Source organism: Gigantopelta aegis, chromosome 4, assembly GCF_016097555.1.
Source record: "Gigantopelta aegis isolate Gae_Host chromosome 4, Gae_host_genome, whole genome shotgun sequence".
In the NCBI taxonomy this organism is placed as follows: Eukaryota; Metazoa; Mollusca; class Gastropoda; order Neomphalida; family Peltospiridae; genus Gigantopelta; species Gigantopelta aegis.
The window spans coordinates 116,884,330-116,907,531 of record NC_054702.1 but is presented as its reverse complement, the minus strand read 5'-3'; the positions used below and the strand labels follow the sequence as shown (position 1 = coordinate 116,907,531).

At 41.6% G+C, this 23,202-nt stretch overlaps 3 protein-coding genes across 3 annotated transcripts in view; 2 read left to right on the top strand and 1 right to left on the bottom strand.

Moving 5' to 3' along the window:
• LOC121370217 overlaps positions 1–2,793 on the top strand; it is a 36,864-nt gene extending 34,071 nt beyond the window's left edge. Inside the window, exon 6 of the mRNA XM_041495338.1 lies at positions 819–2,793. Coding sequence (XP_041351272.1) covers positions 819–918 — 100 coding nt within the window. The 3' untranslated portion in view covers positions 919–2,793. The remainder of the gene's footprint in view (positions 1–818) is intronic.
• A 6,547-nt stretch (positions 2,794–9,340) lies between these two features.
• LOC121370216 lies at positions 9,341–17,141 on the top strand. The gene is made up of 3 exons (XM_041495337.1): positions 9,341–9,370; positions 14,242–15,365; positions 15,656–17,141. Exons 1-3 carry the CDS (start codon positions 9,341–9,343, stop codon positions 17,139–17,141), a joined length of 2,640 nt encoding a protein of 879 aa, XP_041351271.1.
• A 3,906-nt stretch (positions 17,142–21,047) lies between these two features.
• LOC121370215 (uncharacterized protein F54H12.2-like) lies at positions 21,048–22,355 on the bottom strand. The gene has a single exon (XM_041495336.1). The coding sequence runs from the start codon at positions 22,353–22,355 to the stop codon at positions 21,048–21,050; it is 1,308 nt and encodes a 435-aa protein (XP_041351270.1).
• Between the last annotated feature and the right edge of the window lie 847 nt (positions 22,356–23,202).

Here is a 23,202-nt window from a genome sequence, read left to right as displayed (position 1 = left end):
ACACATTTACAATACTTAAATATATGCGTCTAAGAAAAACAGGCTTGGTAAATTCTTATGTACTTCTGACCAGCACTCACAGCGCTTTGCGTAGAGGTCTATTTATTCATATAGTTACGTCCGTTTGAATCATGGCTGTCCTAAAGTCTCATGACACCGTCTTCTTGTGAGCGTTTGACGTAAGCCAGAATTTGTATAATACTCTTTTCAGTATTACATTTTAGTTCAAGTTCATAGAAGTTTATTTAACTTTTAACACTGTAGAACAATATTGGTCAATAATTGCTTAATCCTCAGTTACAACATTAATTTATATCCTAAAACATATTCATTACTGTAGTTCAGTCATGGTCCCAGTATATGCAGCAAGATGTATCACTACCATGGTTTCTGTATCCTAAAATCTTGGAAATTAATGGATATATTTTTATAATTTTTAGATAGATGATAGTAAGAGAATTCCTGTTTAAAATGTGCCAAAGCCCATGAAATGCAGTGTCCACTTTTAGAAACATTTCAAACTGATAACCACCAAGAAGGGGCACTTATGGCCTATTTTGGTTTTATTACGAACCCTCAAATTATTTTCTGGCAGAAAGCCTGGCTACGGCAGTAGCAATACCCGGTGTAGGTCCTACACAGTGATGTAGGCTTGCCTAACATATATGTTGGCATATTTTAACAAACTGATTTTAAAAATAATACATTTTGTATTTTGTGCAATAGTAGCTGTTAGTAATGACAACATGTTAGTTAAATGATAACACTTAAACGACGCATGTATATTAAAGCTGTTATGTCACGTTTCGCCTTTACAGGTACGACTTGGTACTGCACCCCAATAACAAGCGGCAGTGTGTTGAAAACCCAGGCATGGAGGTCATACACGAGCAGATTCGACAGGCCAAGCTCTATTGACCTCAACACAGATGACAGACTGCTGTATTGACCTCAACACAGATGACAGACTGCTGTATTGACCTCAACCTCGATGACAGACTGCTGTATTGACCTCCACACAGATGACAGACTGCTGTATTGACCTCAACCTGGATGACAGACTGTTGTATTGACCTCAACCCTGATGACAGACTGTTGTACTGACCTCAACCCTGATGACAGACTGTTGTATTGACCTCAACCCTGATGACAGACTGTTGTATTGACCTCAACCCTGATGACAGACTGTTGTATTGACCTCAACCCTGATGACAGACTGTTGTATTGACCTCAACCCAGATGACACTGTTGTATTGACCTCAACCCAGATGACAGACTGTTGTATTGACCGCAACACAGATGACAGACTGTTGTATTGACCTCAACCTGGATGACAGACTGTTGTATTGACCTCATCCCGACTGACAGATTGTTGTATTGACCTCGACACAGATGACAGACTGTTGTATTGACTTCAACACAGATGCCAGACTGTTGTATTGCCATCAACCATGATGACACTGTTGTACTGACCTTAACCCTGATGACAGACTGTTGTATTGACCTCAACACAGATGACACTATTGTATTGACCTGAACCCAGATGACACTGTTGTATTGACCTCAACACAATGACAGACTGTTGTATTGACCTCAACCCTGATGACAGACTGTTGTATTGACCTCAACCCAGATGACAGACTGTTGTATTGACCGCAACACAGATGACAGACTGCTGTATTGACCTCAACCCGGATGACAGATTGTTGTATTGACCTCAACACGGATGACAGACTGTTGTATTGACCTCAACAGATGACAGACTGCTGTATTGACCTCAACATAGATGACAGACTGTTGTATTGACCTCAACCTGGATTACTGACTGTTGTATTGACCTCAACCCGAATGAAAGACTGCTGTATTGACCTCAACCCGAATGACAGACGGCTGTATTGACCTCAACCCGGATGACAGGTCAAGCTGTATTGACCTCAAGACAAATGACAGATCAAACTGTATTGACCTCAACCCGGATGACAGGTCAAGCTGTATATTGGAACTAGCTTCATTTTCCCCACTACATACTAGGAAAGTGATCAGGAATCTGCTAACTGGCTGGCGATCTCTTCTTTAAAGCACTATATTGATTTGTGCAGGCTAATCACCCGGCCTGAATACAATTGATTTGTTGACGACTGATTGCGTTATGTGTTTGATGGACATGGAATCCCGAGCAATAACTTCGGTATTGATAGTCCATAGCCATCGGTTCAGTCATCCAGTAAAATGTCCTAAGAGCAATAAACATTAGGAACACGCTGAAGGTGAAAATAAACATTCGTATGTGAACTGTTACACAGGAACCTGTTAACTGTTTTGTTGGTGACTGAGTTTCAGAACCTGTTAACTGTTTTGTTGGCGACTTTGAGTTTCAGAACCTGTTAACTGTTTTGTTGGCGACTTTGAGTTTCAGAATCTGTTAACAAATAGACATATAGGGCCATAGGAGCCGGGTCAGGGGAGAGGGCACGTACTCCCCATATGAAGCCCAAAACGTTCACTTTGTGGTTGTGTTATACATATAAACAAAAACATATGTTTGCGTCTTCGACGTTTCTACAGACTGGTCGAAGTTTGCCTGTAAAGCTCGACGACATTGTGATGAGATGGCCATGGACAGCTGTATGAACTCATTACAGGTTACTAGTATAACATGCATCATCTGCAAACCACGGGTTAACCTTCAATTCGACTGCTGAAAGTGCTCTCGACCTTCTAGATTCTCATTACTATCTGTTATAAAATGTGTTGCCCAAAGACTATTTTAATAGAACAGATTATAAAAGGAAATATCACGTTTGTTTTTTGTGTTTTAAAATGAAACATATAAAGTAATTCAATTTCTCATTAGATGTGCATGCCTATCATATCAGCTGTGAGGCTGAAGGCAAAAGATGTACACCAAACACGTTAGAAGGAATGTAATTTCCTTTTTACCACTTCCCCTAGAACACATGGCCAAATGCATATATATTACACGACCGCTAGTAATGCACAGTTGAAAAATGGCTATTTTCAAGAAATAATAAACAATAATAATGTTTTAATGTAATATTTTCTGAGAATGTTTGAGAAAATCGGGCGTGCATACAGTTAATGGAATTCGAGCCGCACAATATGTTATGGTGGAGTATGAAGTTACTGTCAAGTATAGGCACGGTAAATTAATCACGACATATGGAACCGTGCACGCCTGACAAAGCGGCTCTTTGTGTCGCTCACCTCATAGGTAGGTGATAGATTTGGAACAGTTCGCGCAGACCCACTACATTATTAGACGATCTTTACTAAATTATATGAACCGTGAGCAATGGCAAGTCAAATCAATATTTGATGACATTACTCACCGAGGCATATAGAAATCTCTCACGGGGTTATTGACATCTGAAACTGATATCCCGGGAGTCGTAACACGTCTGGAATAAACACCTGTCGGCGGTGTATAACGGCCACTCATCATTTGTGGAAAGCGCAGATTTAATTATCTTTTTTCTTCTCGTTATAAAGATCTCATTTCATGATGGGATACCAATTTCAACTATTGTCCGACCGACGTGGAACTGACAATGCGCTTCTTCAGTGATCTATCTGATTTATACTGAACAATCGAACGCAATGCAGCGCTGTGTAGTGAAACGTATTGAAGTAACGAGAGTACGTGAACTGTACAATAGCCCGTCCTTAATGCAATACGAGTGACACCAGATACACGTTTCACCCTTCCAAACCACGAGGCGGTCGTGTTACACTCCCAGATCACGTACACTCAAAGTTAGACACAGGCACCGCTGTGAATTAAACACATGCAGACATTCACAATAGCTTTGGAAAAAAACCCCTATCCTTTGTCTTCCAGAAATATTTAACAAATACACACATGTACATTGTTTATGATTTTGATGTTATAAATGCAATGTAAATATGTGTATACGTTTGACAACTGTTTGATAACATTGCCTGGTAATAAGTTCTATTTTGTTGAAAATCTGAATCATCCAAGTTTGACGACATTTTAAACCTACCCGTGACAAAGCTAAAATAATAATCTGGGCCCCGTTCAAGAATGCAATCTGGGCGCTAAAATCACCTTATGTAAAGTAGTTATGCACATACGATAATGCTAAAATCACCGTATGTAAGGTAGTTATGCACATGAGATAGTGCTAAAATCACCGTATGTAAAGTAGTTATGCACATAAGATAATGCTAAAATCACCGTATGTAAGGTAGTTATGCAATCACCGTATGTAAGGTAGTTATGCACATAAGATAATGCTAAAATCATCGTATGTAAGGTAGTTATGCAATCACCGTATGTAAGGTAGTTATGCACATGAGATAATGCTAAAATCACCGTATGTAAGGTAGTTATGCACATACGATAATGCTAAAATCACCGTATGTAAGGTAGTTATACACATACGATAATGCTAAAATCACCGTATGTAAGGTAGTTATGCACATGAGATAGTGCTAAAATCACCGCATGTAAGGTAGTTATGCACATAAGATAATGCTAAAATCACCGTATGTAAGGTAGTTATGCAATCACCGTATGTACGGTAGTTATGCACATAAGATAATGCTAAAATCACCGTATGTAAGGTAGTTATGCACATAAGATAATGCTAAAATCACCGTTTGTAAAGTAGTTATGCACATAAGATAATGCTAAAATCATCGTATGTAAGGTAGTTTTGCACATGAGATAATGCTAAAATCACCATATGTAAGGTAGTTATGCACATACGATAATGCTAAAATCACCGTTTGTAAAGTAGTTATGCACATAAGATAGTGCTAAAATCACCGCATGTAAGGTAGTTATGCACATAAGATAGTGCTAAAATCACCATTTGTAAAGTAGTTATGCACATAAGATAATGCTAAAATCATCGTATGTACGGTAGTTATGCAATCACCGTATGTAAGGTAGTTATGCACATAAGATAATGCTAAACTCACTGTATGTAAGGTAGTTATGCACATACGATAATGCTAAAATCACCGTATGTAAGGTAGTTATGCACATGAGATAATGCTAAAATCACCGTATGTAAGGTAGTTATGCACATACGATAATGCTAAAATCATCGTATGTAAGGTAGTTATGCAATCACCGTATGTAAGGTAGTTATGCACATGAGATAATGCTAAAATCACCGTATGTAAGGTAGTTATGCACATACGATAATGCTAAAATCACCGTATGTAAGGTAGTTATACACATACGATAATGCTAAAATCACCGTATGTAAGGTAGTTATGCACATGAGATAGTGCTAAAATCACCGCATGTAAGGTAGTTATGCACATAAGATAATGCTAAAATCACCGTATGTAAGGTAGTTATGCAATCACCGTATGTACGGTAGTTATGCACATAAGATAATGCTAAAATCACCGTATGTAAGGTAGTTATGCACATAAGATAATGCTAAAATCACCGTTTGTAAAGTAGTTATGCACATAAGATAATGCTAAAATCATCGTATGTAAGGTAGTTATGCAATCACCGTATGTAAGGTAGTTTTGCACATGAGATAATGCTAAAATCACCATATGTAAGGTAGTTATGCACATAAGATAATGCTAAAATCACCGTTTGTAAAGTAGTTATGCACATAAGATAATGCTAAAATTATCGTATGTAAGGTAGTTATGCAATCACCGTATGTAAGGTAGTTTTGCACATGAGATAATGCTAAAATCACCATATGTAAGGTAGTTATGCACATACGATAATGCTAAAATCACCGTTTGTAAAGTAGTTATGCACATAAGATAGTGCTAAAATCACCGCATGTAAGGTAGTTATGCACATAAGATAGTGCTAAAATCACCATTTGTAAAGTAGTTATGCACATAAGATAATGCTAAAATCATCGTATGTACGGTAGTTATGCAATCACCGTATGTAAGGTAGTTATGCACATAAGATAATGCTAAACTCACTGTATGTAAGGTAGTTATGCACATACGATAATGCTAAAATCACCGTATGTAAGGTAGTTATGCACATGAGATAATGCTAAAATCACCGTATGTAAGGTAGTTATGCACATACGATAATGCTAAAATCACCGTATGTAAGGTAGTTATGCACATACGATAATGCTAAAATCATCGTATGTAAGGTAGTTATGCACATGAGATAATGCTAAAATCATCGTATGTAAGGTAGTTATGCACATGAGATAATGCTAAAATCATTGTATGTAAGGTAGTTATGCACATACGATAATGCACAGTAGAGTGCTAATGTTGTTCTCCTTAATTTGCTCTGACATCCTGGAAACAATTTCACAAAACAAAAAATGTTTACGTAAATCTACAACTAAAGCGCAGATCATATTACTACGAACAGTATAACTATTATCCTGTTCAATTATTTAGACCCAAAGTTTTTTGCAAATGTTACGTTTATTTCCTATTCGATATTTGTTTTCTTTGCATTTACATGAGAACAAACCCAAACCCCTATAGGTTTTATATACAAATCATCATATAAAATGCACGAAGTTGACTTAATTCCACTTTTTAAAAATCTCTGTGTCTTTTGAATGCACGTTATTTCGCCTATAAATAACTAAGGTCATTTGCATATCAAAACATTGGGATCTGAGGCTACGTGAAGGCCATTATAGCTTGTTTCACTAAATCAAGGTTATTATTGTTTTGCAGTGTGTAACAGCATTGTCTAATCTTTCCGTTAAACATAGATGTAAACAAACAGAACATGTAACCCTTTCTTGTAGGTGCATTATATTTAATAAATTTAGCTAATGTATTATGTATTTTTATTTTATTATATCAATTATATATTAGCATACCATACCTAACCTAACACAACTGAGGTGTAGCACAGTAATAAACAGAAATCACCTCACACACCGCAGGAATGTGCTTTCCAAATTTATAAATAAATTTAATGCAGGGCCGGACCCAGAAGACCACCAACATCAAATAATAATAAAAATGTTATTTAATTTGCCTCTAAATTGGGAACTCATACGTGTATATATATATATATATATATATATATATAGTATTTAGGGTGGTGCTAGGGGCTGGGGTTTGGGGGCGGGATGTTACATTTGTAATGCGAAAAACCAAAGGGCTATTGTTCGGACTCGTATGGGTTCAACCACTTTTTCAGGGCCGTACCCTGACAAAATCCATGGGGGGGGGGGGGGGGCACTAAATTTTATAAATAATTTTTAACATACTATAAAGATTAAACATTTCCATGCTATTACTGGAGATATATAAAAAAAAAAAAAGGACAAGATTCTCAGGGGATTCCCTGCCCCCCCGGAGGGTACGGCCCTGTTTTTCATCCCGCAGACACAGCCCTGAATGTTCAAAATACGATAGCATTGCTTGGTCAATAACATCATTATTTCGATCTATGACTGCACGTGCTATTGTAGCAATGTGTAAACCACGTAAAATACAAATTAGGTAGGGTATATAAATTCATTGAAAATGTATTAGTCGACATTCTTGTTATTGTTATTTGAGGAAAAATATGGGTAAATCGAAAAACACTTCAGTTGATGTAAAATCGTGTATTAAGAACGTTTTCGATTATTTTGAAGATGAATATCAGCGCGGTAGACCTAGGTATGCTTCTTATCGAATTGTCGATCGAGTTTCCGCTGCACTTAAAGTTTCGGTTTCAACAGTAAAAAGAACTGTGAAAAATCTAAGCTCTACGAAACCAAGCACAGAAATCACTGTTAAAAAACGCGACCGAAAACTCATCGATTTATTTGATAAAGATGTGATTAGACGACGAGTATACAGATTTTATAGAGAGGGCGAATTACCTACATTACATAAGATTAGCGTGGCTTTAAAGGGACACACCCTAGTTACGGCTAGTTGTTAACCTTTACGGCGTTGTTTTTCGCTATTAAACCCATTTTTTCACAAATAAAATTGCACTTTGCTTACCGTTTATTATTTAGAATATACATTTCCATTCACCTGAAGTGTTTTTTGGTAATCCTGGTAATCCTGGTGTTTGTAATACCACAAAATACATTTTTCGTATTTCTTAAAAATAGACGGACGTTTGAGAAAAAACCGTTGAGCAGACAAGGTCTAATCTATTTTTAGAGGGGATATTTCCATTTCAATGTCACAGACGTTGGTATACCACGTGACCGTTATCATTTTGGTTCGGTTTGTTTTCTCATGCACGGTTCGCGCAAATTTTTGTGGATTGCCTTTTTAGGTTTGATCAGGTACTGAGACAGACGGACCTCTCCTTCGTTCGTTTGGTTGACACTGGCTGGTGTTTGACCTAACATTCGATGCTTGGTGTGGTTATAGCTATAGACGACCTTCTCTAGACATCCATGTACTTGTAAGTAAAGTTTTTTAACATGTAGCGATAGAGACGCATTTTGATGGTCTTAATGACCCGTTCAGCATAACTTGCTTTGGTTTCATTTAGAGCAACAGCTGCGTTATGCCCTGCGACTTCAGCAATGCTTTGACCTTATGGTTCTTGTATTCTGACCCTGATCGGACTGAAACAGCTTGGGTTTTCTGGACTCTGATTTCCAGAATTCTATCAAGTCTCTACCACGTCGTTCCCCGTTTTCGACTTGAGTGGTAGCACCCACAAGTACCTGGAGAACAGGTCAATGATCATCATGAGGTATCTCACCCCGTCATTGTATTTAGCCAAACTGATCATATCCATTAGATCAGATTGCCAGTGACTGTCTAACCCTTCCACAACATAGGTATTACGTGGAAACTTTCGCCTCACTTGATGTGTCATGGTATAGGTCTCTTGACCTTTCAACCATGATTTAATACGTGTCAGAGGAATGTTAAATTTACCCTCTGCTTTAACAGCTTGATACAGTTTACTAGGACCTGCATAACTCCCAGGGTGCTTTGCATCGTAGTAAATAGACTCTAGGTACCTTTCCCACCGAGACATGGTTCTCACTGACATACGTGTCACAAAGTCATGCTATTTATAAATAACAAAAGATACAAACACAATTTTATTACTAAACAACAAAAATGTAGTACATAAAAATATGACAAAACATAGTGACAAACACGTGTCTCACGCGTGTTTAAAACTGATAATGTCTGAACACATTGTTCACATGGGGGCATCTAGGGGACAGTCTGTAATGTTCCATCACTGGGTCGTCCATTCTCTGCCATCGGTAGGCACGTAGTCCGCAACAGTAACAGACGACGGCATCGTGATCTCCTGTGTAGAAGAAACCGGCCTTGGCGAGCTCCCTCGTTTTCTGGCGTAACTGTATTGGCCACCATCCAAATGTCTGCATCCGGTATAGAAATGTCTCATTTCGGGATGATGACAGAACAGGTAACGTCTCGAACAGCAGTCTTCTTCATCCCAGGCAGCGTCTGTGTCACGGGCGGCATCCGTCTGATCTGTGGCTTCTTTGATTTCACCATCTTCATCCATATTGTCACAGGCAGCATCCGTTTGATCCATGAACTGTTCTTCAGGTTTGGTAGTCACTCTTTTGACTGTAATGTCTTTCTGAACATTTGCAGACCAAGACGTCGTCCTCGTCGCTGCTGCTGCTACTAAGACTGCGCTATCCCGATGCCATCTTCTTCGTTCCAGATAGAGTGCAACAAGACACAAGAATGTCAGAATCATAAAACACGTCTGTTCTCTAGCACAGTCACAAAGCAAATGAAGTGTAAACCATAAATCCATTCTTTTATACCTTCATCCAAAACAAAACTCGTTCACCACTGGTGAAACTCGTTAGGTTGCAGAAGTTACACTGAAGAAATCCCATCTGGTTTTGATGGTCGTCTTGCATGGCGCAGGGCACAATCGAGTTCAGCTCTGGTACAAAGTCACACATGACTGTGAAACAGCCTTTCAGTTTCTCCCATTGTTGTAGAGAAAGGAATATTCCCTTCTTCGAAGGTTTCACGGATTTAGTTTCTTCACACCACCACCACTGACGCAGGTCCACCCCAGCAAGTTCTTGTCGACGCTGACATGGACGTTGACACCAAGGTGTCTGAAATGTTTCGTCTTTCCTCTGGTTTAATGCTGAAATCGTTTCGTCAATTTGGCTTTTACATCCAGACAGTTCGATCCACTGTTTAAGACTAAGGACAATACCTCGCTTGGTGGGGAAGGTTTTCCCTTGTCACTGTCAAATTTCCTTATGTGAATAGCAGTGTCCCCTTTCCATAACTTGGCCACCACGTAGACGTTAGTTCCAAGTTCTAGACGACATCTCACTTCATCACTTGTGGAACAGGCCATCTCTGGATTGAACGTAGATCTGATTGTTTTCGGCGAGCGAATGACAATGAAACCGTATCTAGCCTTTTTATACTCTTTCGTGTCAGTCTAGGTAGGTCAGGGCCGTTCTAAGTAGGTCAGGGCCGGCCTAAGTAGGTCAGGGCCGGTCTAAGTAGGTCAGGGGCCGGTTTAAGTAGGTCATGGGCCGGTCTAAGTAGGTCAGGGCCAGTAGGACGAGGTCACGTGATGTCATCAAGGTCACGGAAGTAGGTCAAGGTCACGGAAAGTAGGTCATGGGGCTATACAGGCCTGGATACTACTTTTGGTGACTGGGAAGGAAAAAAGACTTATTATTTGTCATGCTGGCTGTGATAAATTGGATTGATAGATGGCTGTAAATTGATCTTTGAGGCTAAAAAAACAGACGGAGACTATCATGGTGAGATGAATCATGACAATTTCATCAAATGGTTTGAAGAACAACTTATGCCTTCTCTACCAGAACCTTCTGTTATCGTCATGGATACGCAAGCTACCACAACAATTAACTGAGATTACACGATATACTGCACTAAACGCTAAAAGGAAGAAATCAGTCGTGGCTACGAACAAAATATACCTTTTGAGAGTACATGACAAAGCCAGTTCTTTATGAACTTGTGAAAAGTAACAAATGTGCAAAGCAATTTGTCACTGATGATATTGCTGAACGCCATGGGCACTTGTGTCTAAGACTGTCGCCAAGACATTCTGAACTCAATCCGATAGAACTGGAAGTCAAGTCAAAGGCACATAGCTCGTCATAATGATGGTAAAATGACCACGGTGCGGAGAGAACTTGCACATGCATTGAACTCTGTCACACCTACACACTTCTCTGATGCAGTTAAACATTTAATAAAGATCGAAGAAGATTTTAGAAAACAAAATAGTTTTATAAGAAATAAAATACCCCCTGTGATAGTCCCCCTTAACGAAGATAGTGATGAAGAAATGAGTTCGTCGACTGATTAAGTTATTTCTCCATACCCATCAGGAGTATTACTTTAATGTATGCATGAACTCTTTAACACCAAAAACAATTTATTTCCATATCATTCACTATCAAACAACCTAACAACCTATAAACTATCGACTAGAAATGCATATAGACTACACATACATACGAGAGAAATGTTTATTTAACGACACACTCAACGCATTTGATATACGTTTATGTGGCGTCAGACAAAACGGTTAAGGAGCATTATGACAGTGAGAAAGAAACTCGCTACCGCCACATGGGCCACTGTTTCCGATAAGCAATTTTGATAAGCAATAGGGACGTTTTATATGCACCATCCCATAGACAGGATAGCACATACCACAGCCTTTATACATCAGTTGTGGTGCACAGGCTGGAACTAGACACAACCCAATGGTCCACCATGTGGGATCGATCAGTCGACCTACCATGAGCGAACGCTTTACCTCTGAGCTACGTCCCGCTCCATATACAAAAGAGCCTTAAGTGGGGTGGGGTTGTGCAGGGGTCACACCTCCACCAATCGCATGCATACCATATTCCTCTCTCTCTCTCCCTATAACCATATAACCATAGATTAAAATATGTTGAGTGCGTCGTTACATAAATGACGTCTCTCTCTCTCTCTCTCCTCTCTCTCTCTCTCTCCTCTCTCTCTCTCTCCTCTCTCTCTCTCTCTCTCTCTCCTCTCTCTGTCTGTCTGTCTCTCCCTTCAGCGCGCGCGCTTGTGTATTCCACAATATAATTATAATAATTGTACATATTTTTTTTTCAAACTGAGGTTTTGTCACTTGAATTCCCCACCTGAATCCGCGCCTGCTTCATGTTTACAGATATTTTCTTAATATAGGTCATACTACGATTTGTGCGGATAGGACGATAGAACCGAACATTAGTTTGAAACGCACTATAGAATGATGCTTTTGATATGCAAATGACCTTAGTTATTTATAGGCGTAATAACGTGCATTCAAACGACACAGAGATTTTTAAAAAGTGGAAGTAAGTCAACTTCGTACATTTTATATGATGATTTGTATATAAAACCCCTGTCGGGGTTTGGGTTTGTTTTCATGTAAATGCAAAGAAAACAAATATCGAATAGGAAATAAACGTAACATTTGCAAAAAACTTTGGGTCTAAATAATTGAACAGGATAATAGTATAGTTTGAAGTACACATATTGTATTTCGTCCTACAGTGATCCACATTCCGCCATGATGTAACTTCTGCACGGAATAGATAGTGATAGGACGGTTTGTGGAAATAGACTCCAGGTTTGTCAATCCGTATGTTTGAAATTGTTCACAACAAAAGTTCACCTGTTAAGAAAATAGCGCTGGTGTAGGCAGTAAGATCGAGATCGATTGGTTGGTTGTTTTTAGTCTTAAGGACCCAAACCCAAAATACTGATTACCACAGAAATGAACCAGAACATCTGCAAACGTTTCAGTGTGTTTTATGAATTTCAATGGGTTTTTAATGTGCAAGTCACATACACGGGGTATATCATTTGCAAAGGAAATAACAACTACAGCACTAATATAAAGAGGTGACGGTTGAATAAAACCAGTTTGACAATCTACTGGTTACTGAAGAACTATTCTACAACGATCTCTGGCTATTGGAGGACTATTGAAGATGGACTATTTCTAGTTGGTTACTGAAGAACTATTCTACAACGATCTCTGGCTATTGGAGGACTATTGAAGAATGGACTATTTCTAGTTGGTTACTGAAGAACTATTCTACAACGATCTCTGGCTATTGGAGGACTATTGAAGAATGGACTATTTCTAGTTGGTTACTGAAGACTATTCTACAACGATCTCTGCTATTGGAGGACTATTGAAGAATGGACTATTTCTAGTTGGTTACTGAAGAACTATTCTACAACGATCTCTGGCTATTGGAGGACTATTGAAGAATGGACTATTTCTAGTTGGTTATTGAAGAACTATTCTACAACGATCTCTGGTTATTGGAGGACTATTGAAGAATGGACTATTTCTAGTTGGTTACTGAAGTACTATTCTAGTATGATCTATTTCTAGCTAGATACCGCATTGACGCACTATTCTAGTATGATCTATTTCTAGCTAGATACCGCATTGACGCACTATTCTAGAATGATCTATTTCTAGCTAGATACCGCATTGACGCACTATTCTAGAATGATCTATTTCTAGCTAGATACCGCATTGACGCACTATTCTAGAATGATCTATTTCTAGCTAGATACCGCATTGACGCACTATTCTAGTATGATCTATTTCTAGCTAGATACCGCATTGACGCACTATTCTAGTATGATCTATTTCTAGCTAGATACCGCATTGACGCACTATTCTAGTATGATCTATTTCTAGCTAGATACCGCATTGACGCACTATTCTAGTATGATCTATTTCTAGCTAGATACCGCATTGACGCACTATTCTAGAATGATCTATTTCTAGCTAGATACCGCATTGACGCACTATTCTAGTATGATCTATTTCTAGCTAGATACCGCATTGACGCACTATTCTAGTATGATCTATTTCTAGCTAGATACCGCATTGACGCACTATTCTAGTATGATCTATTTCTAGCTAGATACCGCATTGACGCACTATTCTAGAATGATCTATTTCTAGCTAGATACCGCATTGACGCACTATTCTAGTATGATCTATTTCTAGCTAGATACCGCATTGACGCACTATTCTAGAATGATCTATATCAATAATGATCTATTTCTAGTTGTAATTGAAGCTCTAAGCTGAAATGGCGTATTTGTAGTTGAGTATTGAAGGCATTCTGCTACTATACAATGGTTTGGTTTGGTTTAGTTATCGAAACCGAAATCTACTGCAAAATAATGACGTAGGTATTTTAATAGCAGACATCCACAAGCAAACAAATATTTTCAATCACTGAATTACTTCAATGCCAGGAAGGTTACCTGCCTAGTGGAGTCTGCCTAACCTGTACAGGAGACAACTGCAGTCATCAGTCTCGGTGTCAACATTGCCAGCAATCGTGGTGTGGCAAACAACAACACGTGCCAAACTACCTGGTGGCACAGACGGCCTGTGAAGTGTGCAAACACGAACCAGTCACAGAAACATCCAAATGTCATGCATGCGGGTCAAGGTGTCCATGCTGTAACAAACGAGACAAGAAGAAGAATTACCTGAAGGAACCATGTGAGCAGACCTGTGGATGTCGTCAAGTCATCTTTCAGGGCGACGGAGCCCACATTCGGTTTTGCCAATGGCTGTTCCAAGACGACCACAAAGATGTCACGGCTATCGCCCATAATAACAAGGCCTACGATGCCTACTTTCTTCTGGAATACATGATTGACCAGTCGATGTATCCACAAAAAATCATTTACAATGGATCAAAAATCATGTACCTGCAAGTGGAGAGAGGACTTAACATCAGGATTATTGACAGTTTGAATTTTCTCCCCATGAAACTGGCTGCTTTCCCCAAGGCATTTGGTTTGACAGAACTGAAGAAGGGATACTTTCCCCATTATTTTAACACCCTAGGAAACCAGAATTATCGTGGACCGTTTCCCGAACCTAACATGTATGGTGCCAATTACATGGGGTCCAAGGAGAGATCAACATTTCTTAAGTGGCATACTGAACAACAGGGAATGTTCGACTTTCAGAAAGAGATGAGGGAATACTGTGTCTCTGACGTCGCTGTTCTCAGAGAAGCCTGCTTAAAATTTCAAGCTCTGATGCTGGAAGCCACTGGTGAAAAACAGATCGACCTCGATACCAAAGCGGTCACCTACATCAATGGCATCGATCCGTTTGCCCAGTACATCACCATTGCCTCGGTATGTATGGGCATCTTTCAGAGCAAATTTCTCAAGAAACATCAGCATGTCAAACTTACAGACACCCAGGAAATCACAGACTGGATGACGGTCAGAGAGGATGGATCCATCAAGGTGAAACCTGATTTATGGCTGACGGAAGAAGAGTTGAGAGATCGTGGGATGACCATCGTCGAGTCTGAAACTGTACCCAGTCCTATAGCTCAAGTGCCAAGTGAGGGGTACATCCAAAAAGATCAATTCAGCAGAGTGTCCATCCAGTGGTTGGAATGGGTTCAACACCGAAATCAGAACAAGTACCAGATCCAGCATGCACTCAATGGAGGGGAACATCAGGTACCAGGAAAACTCATTACCGACTGGATGGTTTCTGTGCTAAGACGAACACGGCCTTTGAGTTCCATGGCTGCTTGTGGCACGGCTGTCGACACTGTTTCCCACACGAGCGTTCTAACACCATCCATCCTAGAACCAGTCAATCCATTGAAGAACTGTATGCCCTAACCTGTAGAAAGAGAGAAGAACTGAAACTGAAAGGATACAAAGTCATCGAAATCTGGGAACACGAGTTTAACCATCTTCAGAAATCCAACCCAGAGCTGAAGCAGTTTGTGAACTCTTTGGATCTTCAAGACCGGTTAAATCCCAGAGATTCATTCTTTGGAGGAAGAACGAATGCCAGCACGTTACACTATAAAGTCAAAGAAGGGGAAGAAGTCAAGTACGTGGATTTCACATCTCTGTATCCGTGGGTCAACAAATATTGCCAGTATCCCGTAGGACATCCTGAAATCATACACAAGGATTTCAAGCCACTGGATCAATACTTTGGAATCGCCAAGGTGAAAGTTGCCCCTCCTAGAAAACTCTACCATCCTGTTCTGCCTTACCGTTCCAATGGAAAACTCAAATTTCCTTTGTGCAGAACCTGTTCGGATCAGGAACTACAAACACCATGCCATCATTCGGATGAAGAGAGGAACATCACTGGAACCTGGTGCATACCAGAAATTCTTAAAGCCATGGAAAAGGGGTACCAAGTCATCACAGTGTACGAGGTCTACCACTGGCCTGAAACAACCCAGTACAATCCAACGACACGTGACGGTGGTCTCTTTGCCGAGTACATCAACACCTTTCTCAAGCTAAAACAAGAAGCCAGTGGATGGCCCGAATGGTGTTTGACAGATGAAGATAAAGACCAATACATCAGGCAATACAGAGACAAAGAGGGCGTACAGCTGGATAAAGATAAAATCACAAAGAATCCGGGACTTCGTTCACTGGCCAAGCTGTGTCTGAACAGTTTCTGGGGGAAGTATGGTCAACGTTTGAACATGAAACAGTCTGCCTTCATCCACGAAAGCAATGCAGACGTTTTCTTCCAGATGTTGGCAGATCCCACCAAAGAAGTTATCGATTTCCACGTGTTGACAGAAACCATTTTGCAGCTCGAATACCAACACAAATCCACCTTCATCCCAGAAGATTTAAAAACCAACGTTTTTCTGGCGACCTTTACCACTTCCTGGGCGAGATTGAAGTTATACAGTGTGTTGGAACAGCTGGACGAAAATGTGTTGTACTACGACACGGACTCGGTCATTTTCGTGGCAAGGCCTGGAGACTATCAGCCCCCTCTGGGAGATTATCTTGGTGAATTGACTGACGAATTGGATGGTCAGTTCATCACCGAATTTGTCAGTGGAGGTCCCAAAAATTATGGCTACAGAACCAATAAAGGCTCAGAAGTGTGCAAGGTGCGAGGTTTTTCCTTAAACTATGCCAATGCACAGCTCATCAACTTTGAAGCTATCCGCGAGATAGTTTTGTCACCCACCAGAGATGCTACCCTGACCGTGACGAACCCATCCAAAATTTCAAGAGAAAAAAGGAAGAGAAAAATTTACAACAAAGTGGAAGAGAAAAGGTACAAGATAGTGTACACCAAGCGTGTCATTCAAGACAATTTGGACACTCTTCCTTATGGCTATTAAGGTTCTGTATGAATCATCAAATTCGGTATGAAACATCAAACTTGGTATTTTTCCTCCATTTCAAATTATGTAACATCAAACTTGGTATTTATCTCCCAAAATCAAACTTGGTATTAGTCTCCACACGGTAACTTTTTTTTTTATCGGACTTTGTTTGAGTGCAGTTCAAATTCACTTTTGTATTTTTTTTAAATAGTCCGATACATTTGTGATTTATGGAGTCAATACTCCGTTATTTTAGGCCAGCAATTCAAAATTTGTGTAGAAGTAATCTAAATTCTCCATGCATTATCCCACTCTCCACTCACCTCTTGGACACAAACAAGTTGTGTTTAAGGGGGAAGCTGCAAATTAATGTTTTGGATTAAAAAAATTTTTACAATCACAGGTATAGTTCATCAAACTTGTTCCTCAAAATCAAACTCGGTATGAAACATCAAACTTGGTATATTCCCTCCACTACATTCTCCATAAAAACATCAAATTTGGTATATCTTGTTTGAATCTCTCCGACCTCCACGTGGTAAACAAGGGGCAACAGGGACTTTTATATCTCTGGCAAACAGGAGAGAAATATCATAGGATACATTTAGATGTTAGAGGGCCACGTCAGGGCCACTCAGGGCCACGTCAGGGCCACACAGGGCCACAGGGCCACACCAGGGCCACAGGGCCACACAGGGCCACTCAGGGCCACAGGGCCAGGGCCACGTCAGGGCCACACAGGGCCACACAGGGCCACACAGGGCCACACAGGGCCACAGGGCAGGGCCACATCAGGGCCACACACAGGGCCACATCAGGGCAGGGCCACACACAGGGCCACATCAGGGCCACACAGGGCCACTCAGGGCCACACAGGGCCACATCAGGGCCACACAGGGCCACACAGGGCCACACAGGGGCCACTCAGGGCCACACAGGGCCACGTCAGGGCCACAGGGCCACAGGGCCACAGGGCCACAGGGCCACTCAGGGCCACAGGGCCACACAGGGCCACACAGGGCCACTCAGGGCCACACAGGGCCACACAGGGCCACACAGGGCCACAGGGCCACACAGGGCCACACAGGGCCACAGGGCCACAGGGCCACACAGGGCCACTCAGGGCCACACAGGGCCACATCAGGGCCACACAGGGCCACACAGGGCCACACAGGGCCACACCAGGGCCACACAGGGCAGGGCCACAGGGCCACACAGGGCCACACAGGGCCACAGGGCAGGGCCACACAGGGCCACATCAGGGCCACTCAGGGCCACACCACACAGGGCCACACAGGGCCACACCACAGGGGCCACATCAGGGCCACACAGGGCCACAGCAGGGCCACACAGGGCACACAGGGCCACAGGGCCACAGGGCCACGTCAGGGCCACACAGGGCCACTCAGGGCCACACAGGGCACTCAGGGCCACATCAGGGCCACACAGGGCCAGGGCCACACACAGGGCCACACAGGGCCACGTCAGGGCCACACAGGGCCACACAGGGCCACACCCACATCAGGGCCACGTCAGGGCCACACAGGGCCACGTCAGGGCCACACAGGGCCACAGGGCCACGGGGCCACACCACGGGCCAGGGCCACGTCAGGGCCACTCTATAAAAATAGTTGTGATTTGCAAAGTAGTTTAGTTTAATAGATACATTTGTCGCTATGGGTCGTGTCAGAAAAGATTGTCCCGTTCCTGGATGTCAGGCCAAGAATTTGTTGAGACTTCCTAACCATCTGTCTCAAGTACACAATTTGGAAAACAGAGTATCATGGTTGACAAAAGAGACATTCGAAGCAGTGAAACCCACGTTACCCAAGAGTGCCATTTCGTGGAGTCCCGAAGCAGTGGTGGATCCACACGTCCTTGGTGGGAAACACAGAGTTTGACACCATTTGAACCTTGCTCGAGTATGTGTGTATCAGGCCCAACGGGTGCTGGAAAGACTCAGTGGGTATACAGACTTCTGAAGAACCTGAATGGCATGTACGTCAAAGACCCTCCAAAGAAAATCATGTATTGCTATGGCGTGTACCAGACACTTTACGACGAAATGGAAAAGACTGTAGCTAACCTAATGTTTCATTCGGGGTTACCCACGCAGACAGAAATAGAAGAATTTGCCGACGGACAACATGGACTTATCATTTTGGATGACTTGATGAATCACGTACTAGAGCACAAAGACATAGAGCTACTGTTTACACAAGGATGTCATCACAGAAGACTGAGTGTCGTATTCATTACCCAAAACCTCTATGGACAGGGAAAGTCTGCCAGAACCATTGCTCTCAACACCTGGTATCTTGTCCTCTTTAAAAATGTGAGAGATACATCACAGATCATGACGCTGGGCCGTCAGGTTGTTTCCTGGCCGTGCTGGTGTTTTGGTAGAAGCATACAGGGATGCCATGAAGACCCCTTTTAATTATTTGGTGGTGGACATGTCGCCCCATGGTGATGATAAGCTGAGACTGAGAACTCGGATATTTCCCAATGAAGACTCCATCGTCTACGTCCCGAGAGTATAAATAGCACTGCACTTTCAAAGCCACGTCAAAATGTCTCAAGTCATCAAGGAGAACCTGATGTTCTTACAGTTCTTGCTGTCTGGCAAATCGACAAAACAGAAAAGTCTGCTGTTGAAACATATAACCAAGGATCAGTTGAAAACCCTGACATTCATCATTGCCAACATATTGCATAGTGACGTTCCACTCTCTAAACAGGCGTTTGAAAAGTTGAAGAAACACAAAAACGTATTACGTGTGTTGGGTGACAAGACCGTTTCTATCAAGAAGAAGAAACAAGTGTTAAGAGCTGGTATCATCGTGCTCGTGCTACAGAGTATAGCACCCTTGGTTAAAAACTGCATGATGCAACACGTGGCCAAAAACATTCTGGTGCCTGAAGAAAAATATATACGACTATTAAAAGGACAAGTGATGGATGTCCCACAAGAGGGTCAAGATGGAAAAGGGCAAACACCTCCTACAGTGTACAAACCCGTGGCTGTTGTGAAGACAATGGACCCAAAGAAGATGCTGACCCCAGAGAAATCAATAAAGATGGAAGCAAGCATACAGAAGCGGCCACCAGGAATACCACAACGAAAGCTCAAGAAAATTAGGAGAAAGAAAACATTTAAATGGAAATCATTGTAAAGTGGAATAAAGGTCTGCTCCTTAACCTTTATATCTACTGATTTGAAACGGGAGCAAATAAATGATTTGAAAAATGTATTAGTTGTTATGTTGTAGTAAAAAAACAGAACACAGTGCCATACCTCCCAACCGTCCATCGATTCGAGCGGGACTTGTGTGGGCTAGCGAAATTTTGGGTTGTTTTTCATTTATTTCTAATTACAATCTCTGGTCTCTCTAGAGACAACTACACATGCAATGGACACACATTGGGTTACACCGAGAGGCCTTAAGGGCAAACACTATAATGTACAATGATTAAAATATGTTAAGGCAAACTGATACACGATAGCTTCGTTGACTATAATATCTGAACAAAAATAATTTTGAATGTCTCTGAGCGACGATCCCGTCGATTTCATAGCAACGTAAAACAAAGCAAAAAGTCCACACGAGTTGCTGTTGGCGTCTTGAAGCACCCTGTCATTGTAATGGGTGCATGTACTGTTTCTTTGCAGAAAGGCTCGAAATTGTCTCTGGTAATATGCTGGAGGCTTTCCAAAACTGTCAAAGAATTCTCCATGGTTAGCACTGTCTAACCATATGGCCACCCAGTGTTGTCCTCTCATCGTCGAGGGTTCTGTATTGACGATGAATCCTCGTGGAAAACGAGTCAGTCGGTGCCGTGGAAGTTCATCTGCAGCATACACTCTGACATGTCTCGTGACTGGATCAGCGTTCAGAGCACATTCCAACTGTAAAGTGTTCATGGTTCTGCATACAAGACGTTCCTGGCTCCGTCGATTTGAAGCAGAAGGTTGTCTTCCGAGTAGATCAAACAGTTGACCGTTTCTGGCAAGGCTTTTTTAAACTGTAAGTCCAGTCTAAGATTACCCCTTTTTATAAGATCCAGGTATCCGTCCTTCAAGTGGTAAGGTTCCAAGGTGAATTGATACAGAGCATATCCACTTGAGAAATCCTCTCTAGACACGTCCAGTCCTATGGATTCTCTTCCTTCAAACAAGTTGTTGTAGGCCGAGATGTACTGATTATTGCCTACGTGCAGAGGTTGAGCCGGTAAGGATTCACCATTCACGTACAAGGCAATCGTGTCCAGATCGTACATGGCAAAATTGAATGGATTTTTGGTGTAACTGCCATTCACTGCTTCGGCAGAGATCAGCGCCACCACGACTTTGTTGGGACATTTATTTTGAAACGGTGATCCCAGATCCCAGGTGAAACTCAGTTGTCCCTTGGGTATGGAGGCCACTTTGATGTCGCTCCTTGTGAAAGGATATTTGGCTTCAGTGTCCTGCAGTGTTTTGGCATGGGCCGTGATGATGGCCGTATTGGGTCGCACTTTGCAGATTCTGAGGTATACGTCTTCGATCTTGACTTTGTAATCAGGATTATCTTCTCCTGCCAACAAACTGAAGGAAGGCCTGGTCCGAAACAGTTTGATCTGTAGATTGACGCCATTGATGAGATAACGTTTGATGTCGAAAAAGTCTTCGTACAGCGGTCCTTCCATATCCACGGTGTGACTGGTTTCACATAAAGCACCTCTGTTAGCAAGTCCCGAATTGATGCCTGTTATAGGATCTGAGCTGTCTATGTCTTGTGCATCATCTTTGTAGTACAGTTGGGATTGCAGAGACGATTCCTTAGCTGTGGACGTACCATTCAACAACACTTTAAGATAGCTCTTGTATGGATACAGATTGGTCGAGGTAGTGATGAGTTTTCCATTGAGGGTCAGGTCCACTTGAGACCACAAACTCTGGAGCCATAGATTGACGGGTCCCACCTTTTCATCTTTTGTCAAGATGCTGCCATCGGCTTTGGTAATTTTGGCTTTCACGTGTAGTTTGGTACGTTGCAGGTCGATGTAATCGATGCCTTGTCCATACACGTTAAACTCCACAGGACTGTTTTCCGTGGTGATCTGAGATGTGGGTCTCGTGTCCTCATAATAGATTTTTTCCACCGAAGTGAATGTACGTGGAAGTTCAAAAATAGATAATTCTTCGGCATGGGCCTCTACTTCAGCTTTATTCATATACGAAGCCATCTTATTTCTTTTTACTAAAGTTATCTGTCTTCTGCTTTTTCTGATTGCTTCTGCTCGTTGTGTCTCCTTTGCGCTTTCTTGACGAACTGACTGGTCGTGGTGTTGCTTTCCCTTTTATACTTTTCAGAAGACGTTTCTGTTCGGCCTTAGCTTGTTCTACTACTTGCTGCGTTGGGGAGACCATGACAACACTGGGTGCCGGGGGTTTGTTCTGTTCTTCTTTTTCTTTTTTCCACGTGGGGTCGTAGAGTTCTAGGCATCGATCCACACTGTACATGATCTGACTTTGCCCACCACGTTGAATTTCGAAGTGCGGCTGAAGTTTGCCTTGTGCCTGCAGCTTGTAGAAACGGGTCCACTTGTCGACGTTTGGAACATATAGCTTGTATTGGTCTGACATGTTGCTCCTCTGTAGGTTCTATCTCAAATGATGATGGTTTGTGACAGACATCCTATTTATAGAGATCCTGCATATCTCCAGTGGTCCGTGACCACTGACCATACGGTTTTTGCTTTCATCTGATCCAGGTGACTGTCGTTCAAAATGAAGGCTAACAAAGGGGTGTTTTGTTTCAATATACGTTTTCTAGTTCTATCCGTCACAACAAGTGATACCAGCATTTTCAACATGTTCAGATACTCGTTGTTAGACTGTAAAAATCGACGTTTCTGTCCTGCTGTGACGTTAATACGTCCGTCCAGCAACCCTTGAACGATCGCCACCAAGGCCAACATTTGTTCTTCATTCATATCTTTCAGTAATCCCAAAGTCATATGGTAATCGTGAATATTCGTCATCAGTTTTAAATAATTGTAATGTTTTAGAACGTATTCAGCCATGTTTCAA

Bases quoted from the DNA above. Each gene is read 5' to 3' on its own strand.
- LOC121370216 (XM_041495337.1), top strand. From the start codon at position 9,341: ATGTCTCATTTCGGGATGATGACAGAACAG. The intron at 9,371-14,241 runs GTAACGTCTCGA...CTTCAATGCCAG, and splicing joins TCGGGATGATGACAGAACAG to GAAGGTTACCTGCCTAGTGG. The intron at 15,366-15,655 runs GTACATCCAAAA...CCTAACCTGTAG, and splicing joins GCTCAAGTGCCAAGTGAGGG to AAAGAGAGAAGAACTGAAAC.
- LOC121370215 (XM_041495336.1), bottom strand. From the start codon at position 22,355: ATGGCTTCGTATATGAATAAAGCTGAAGTAGAGGCCCATGCCGAAGAA.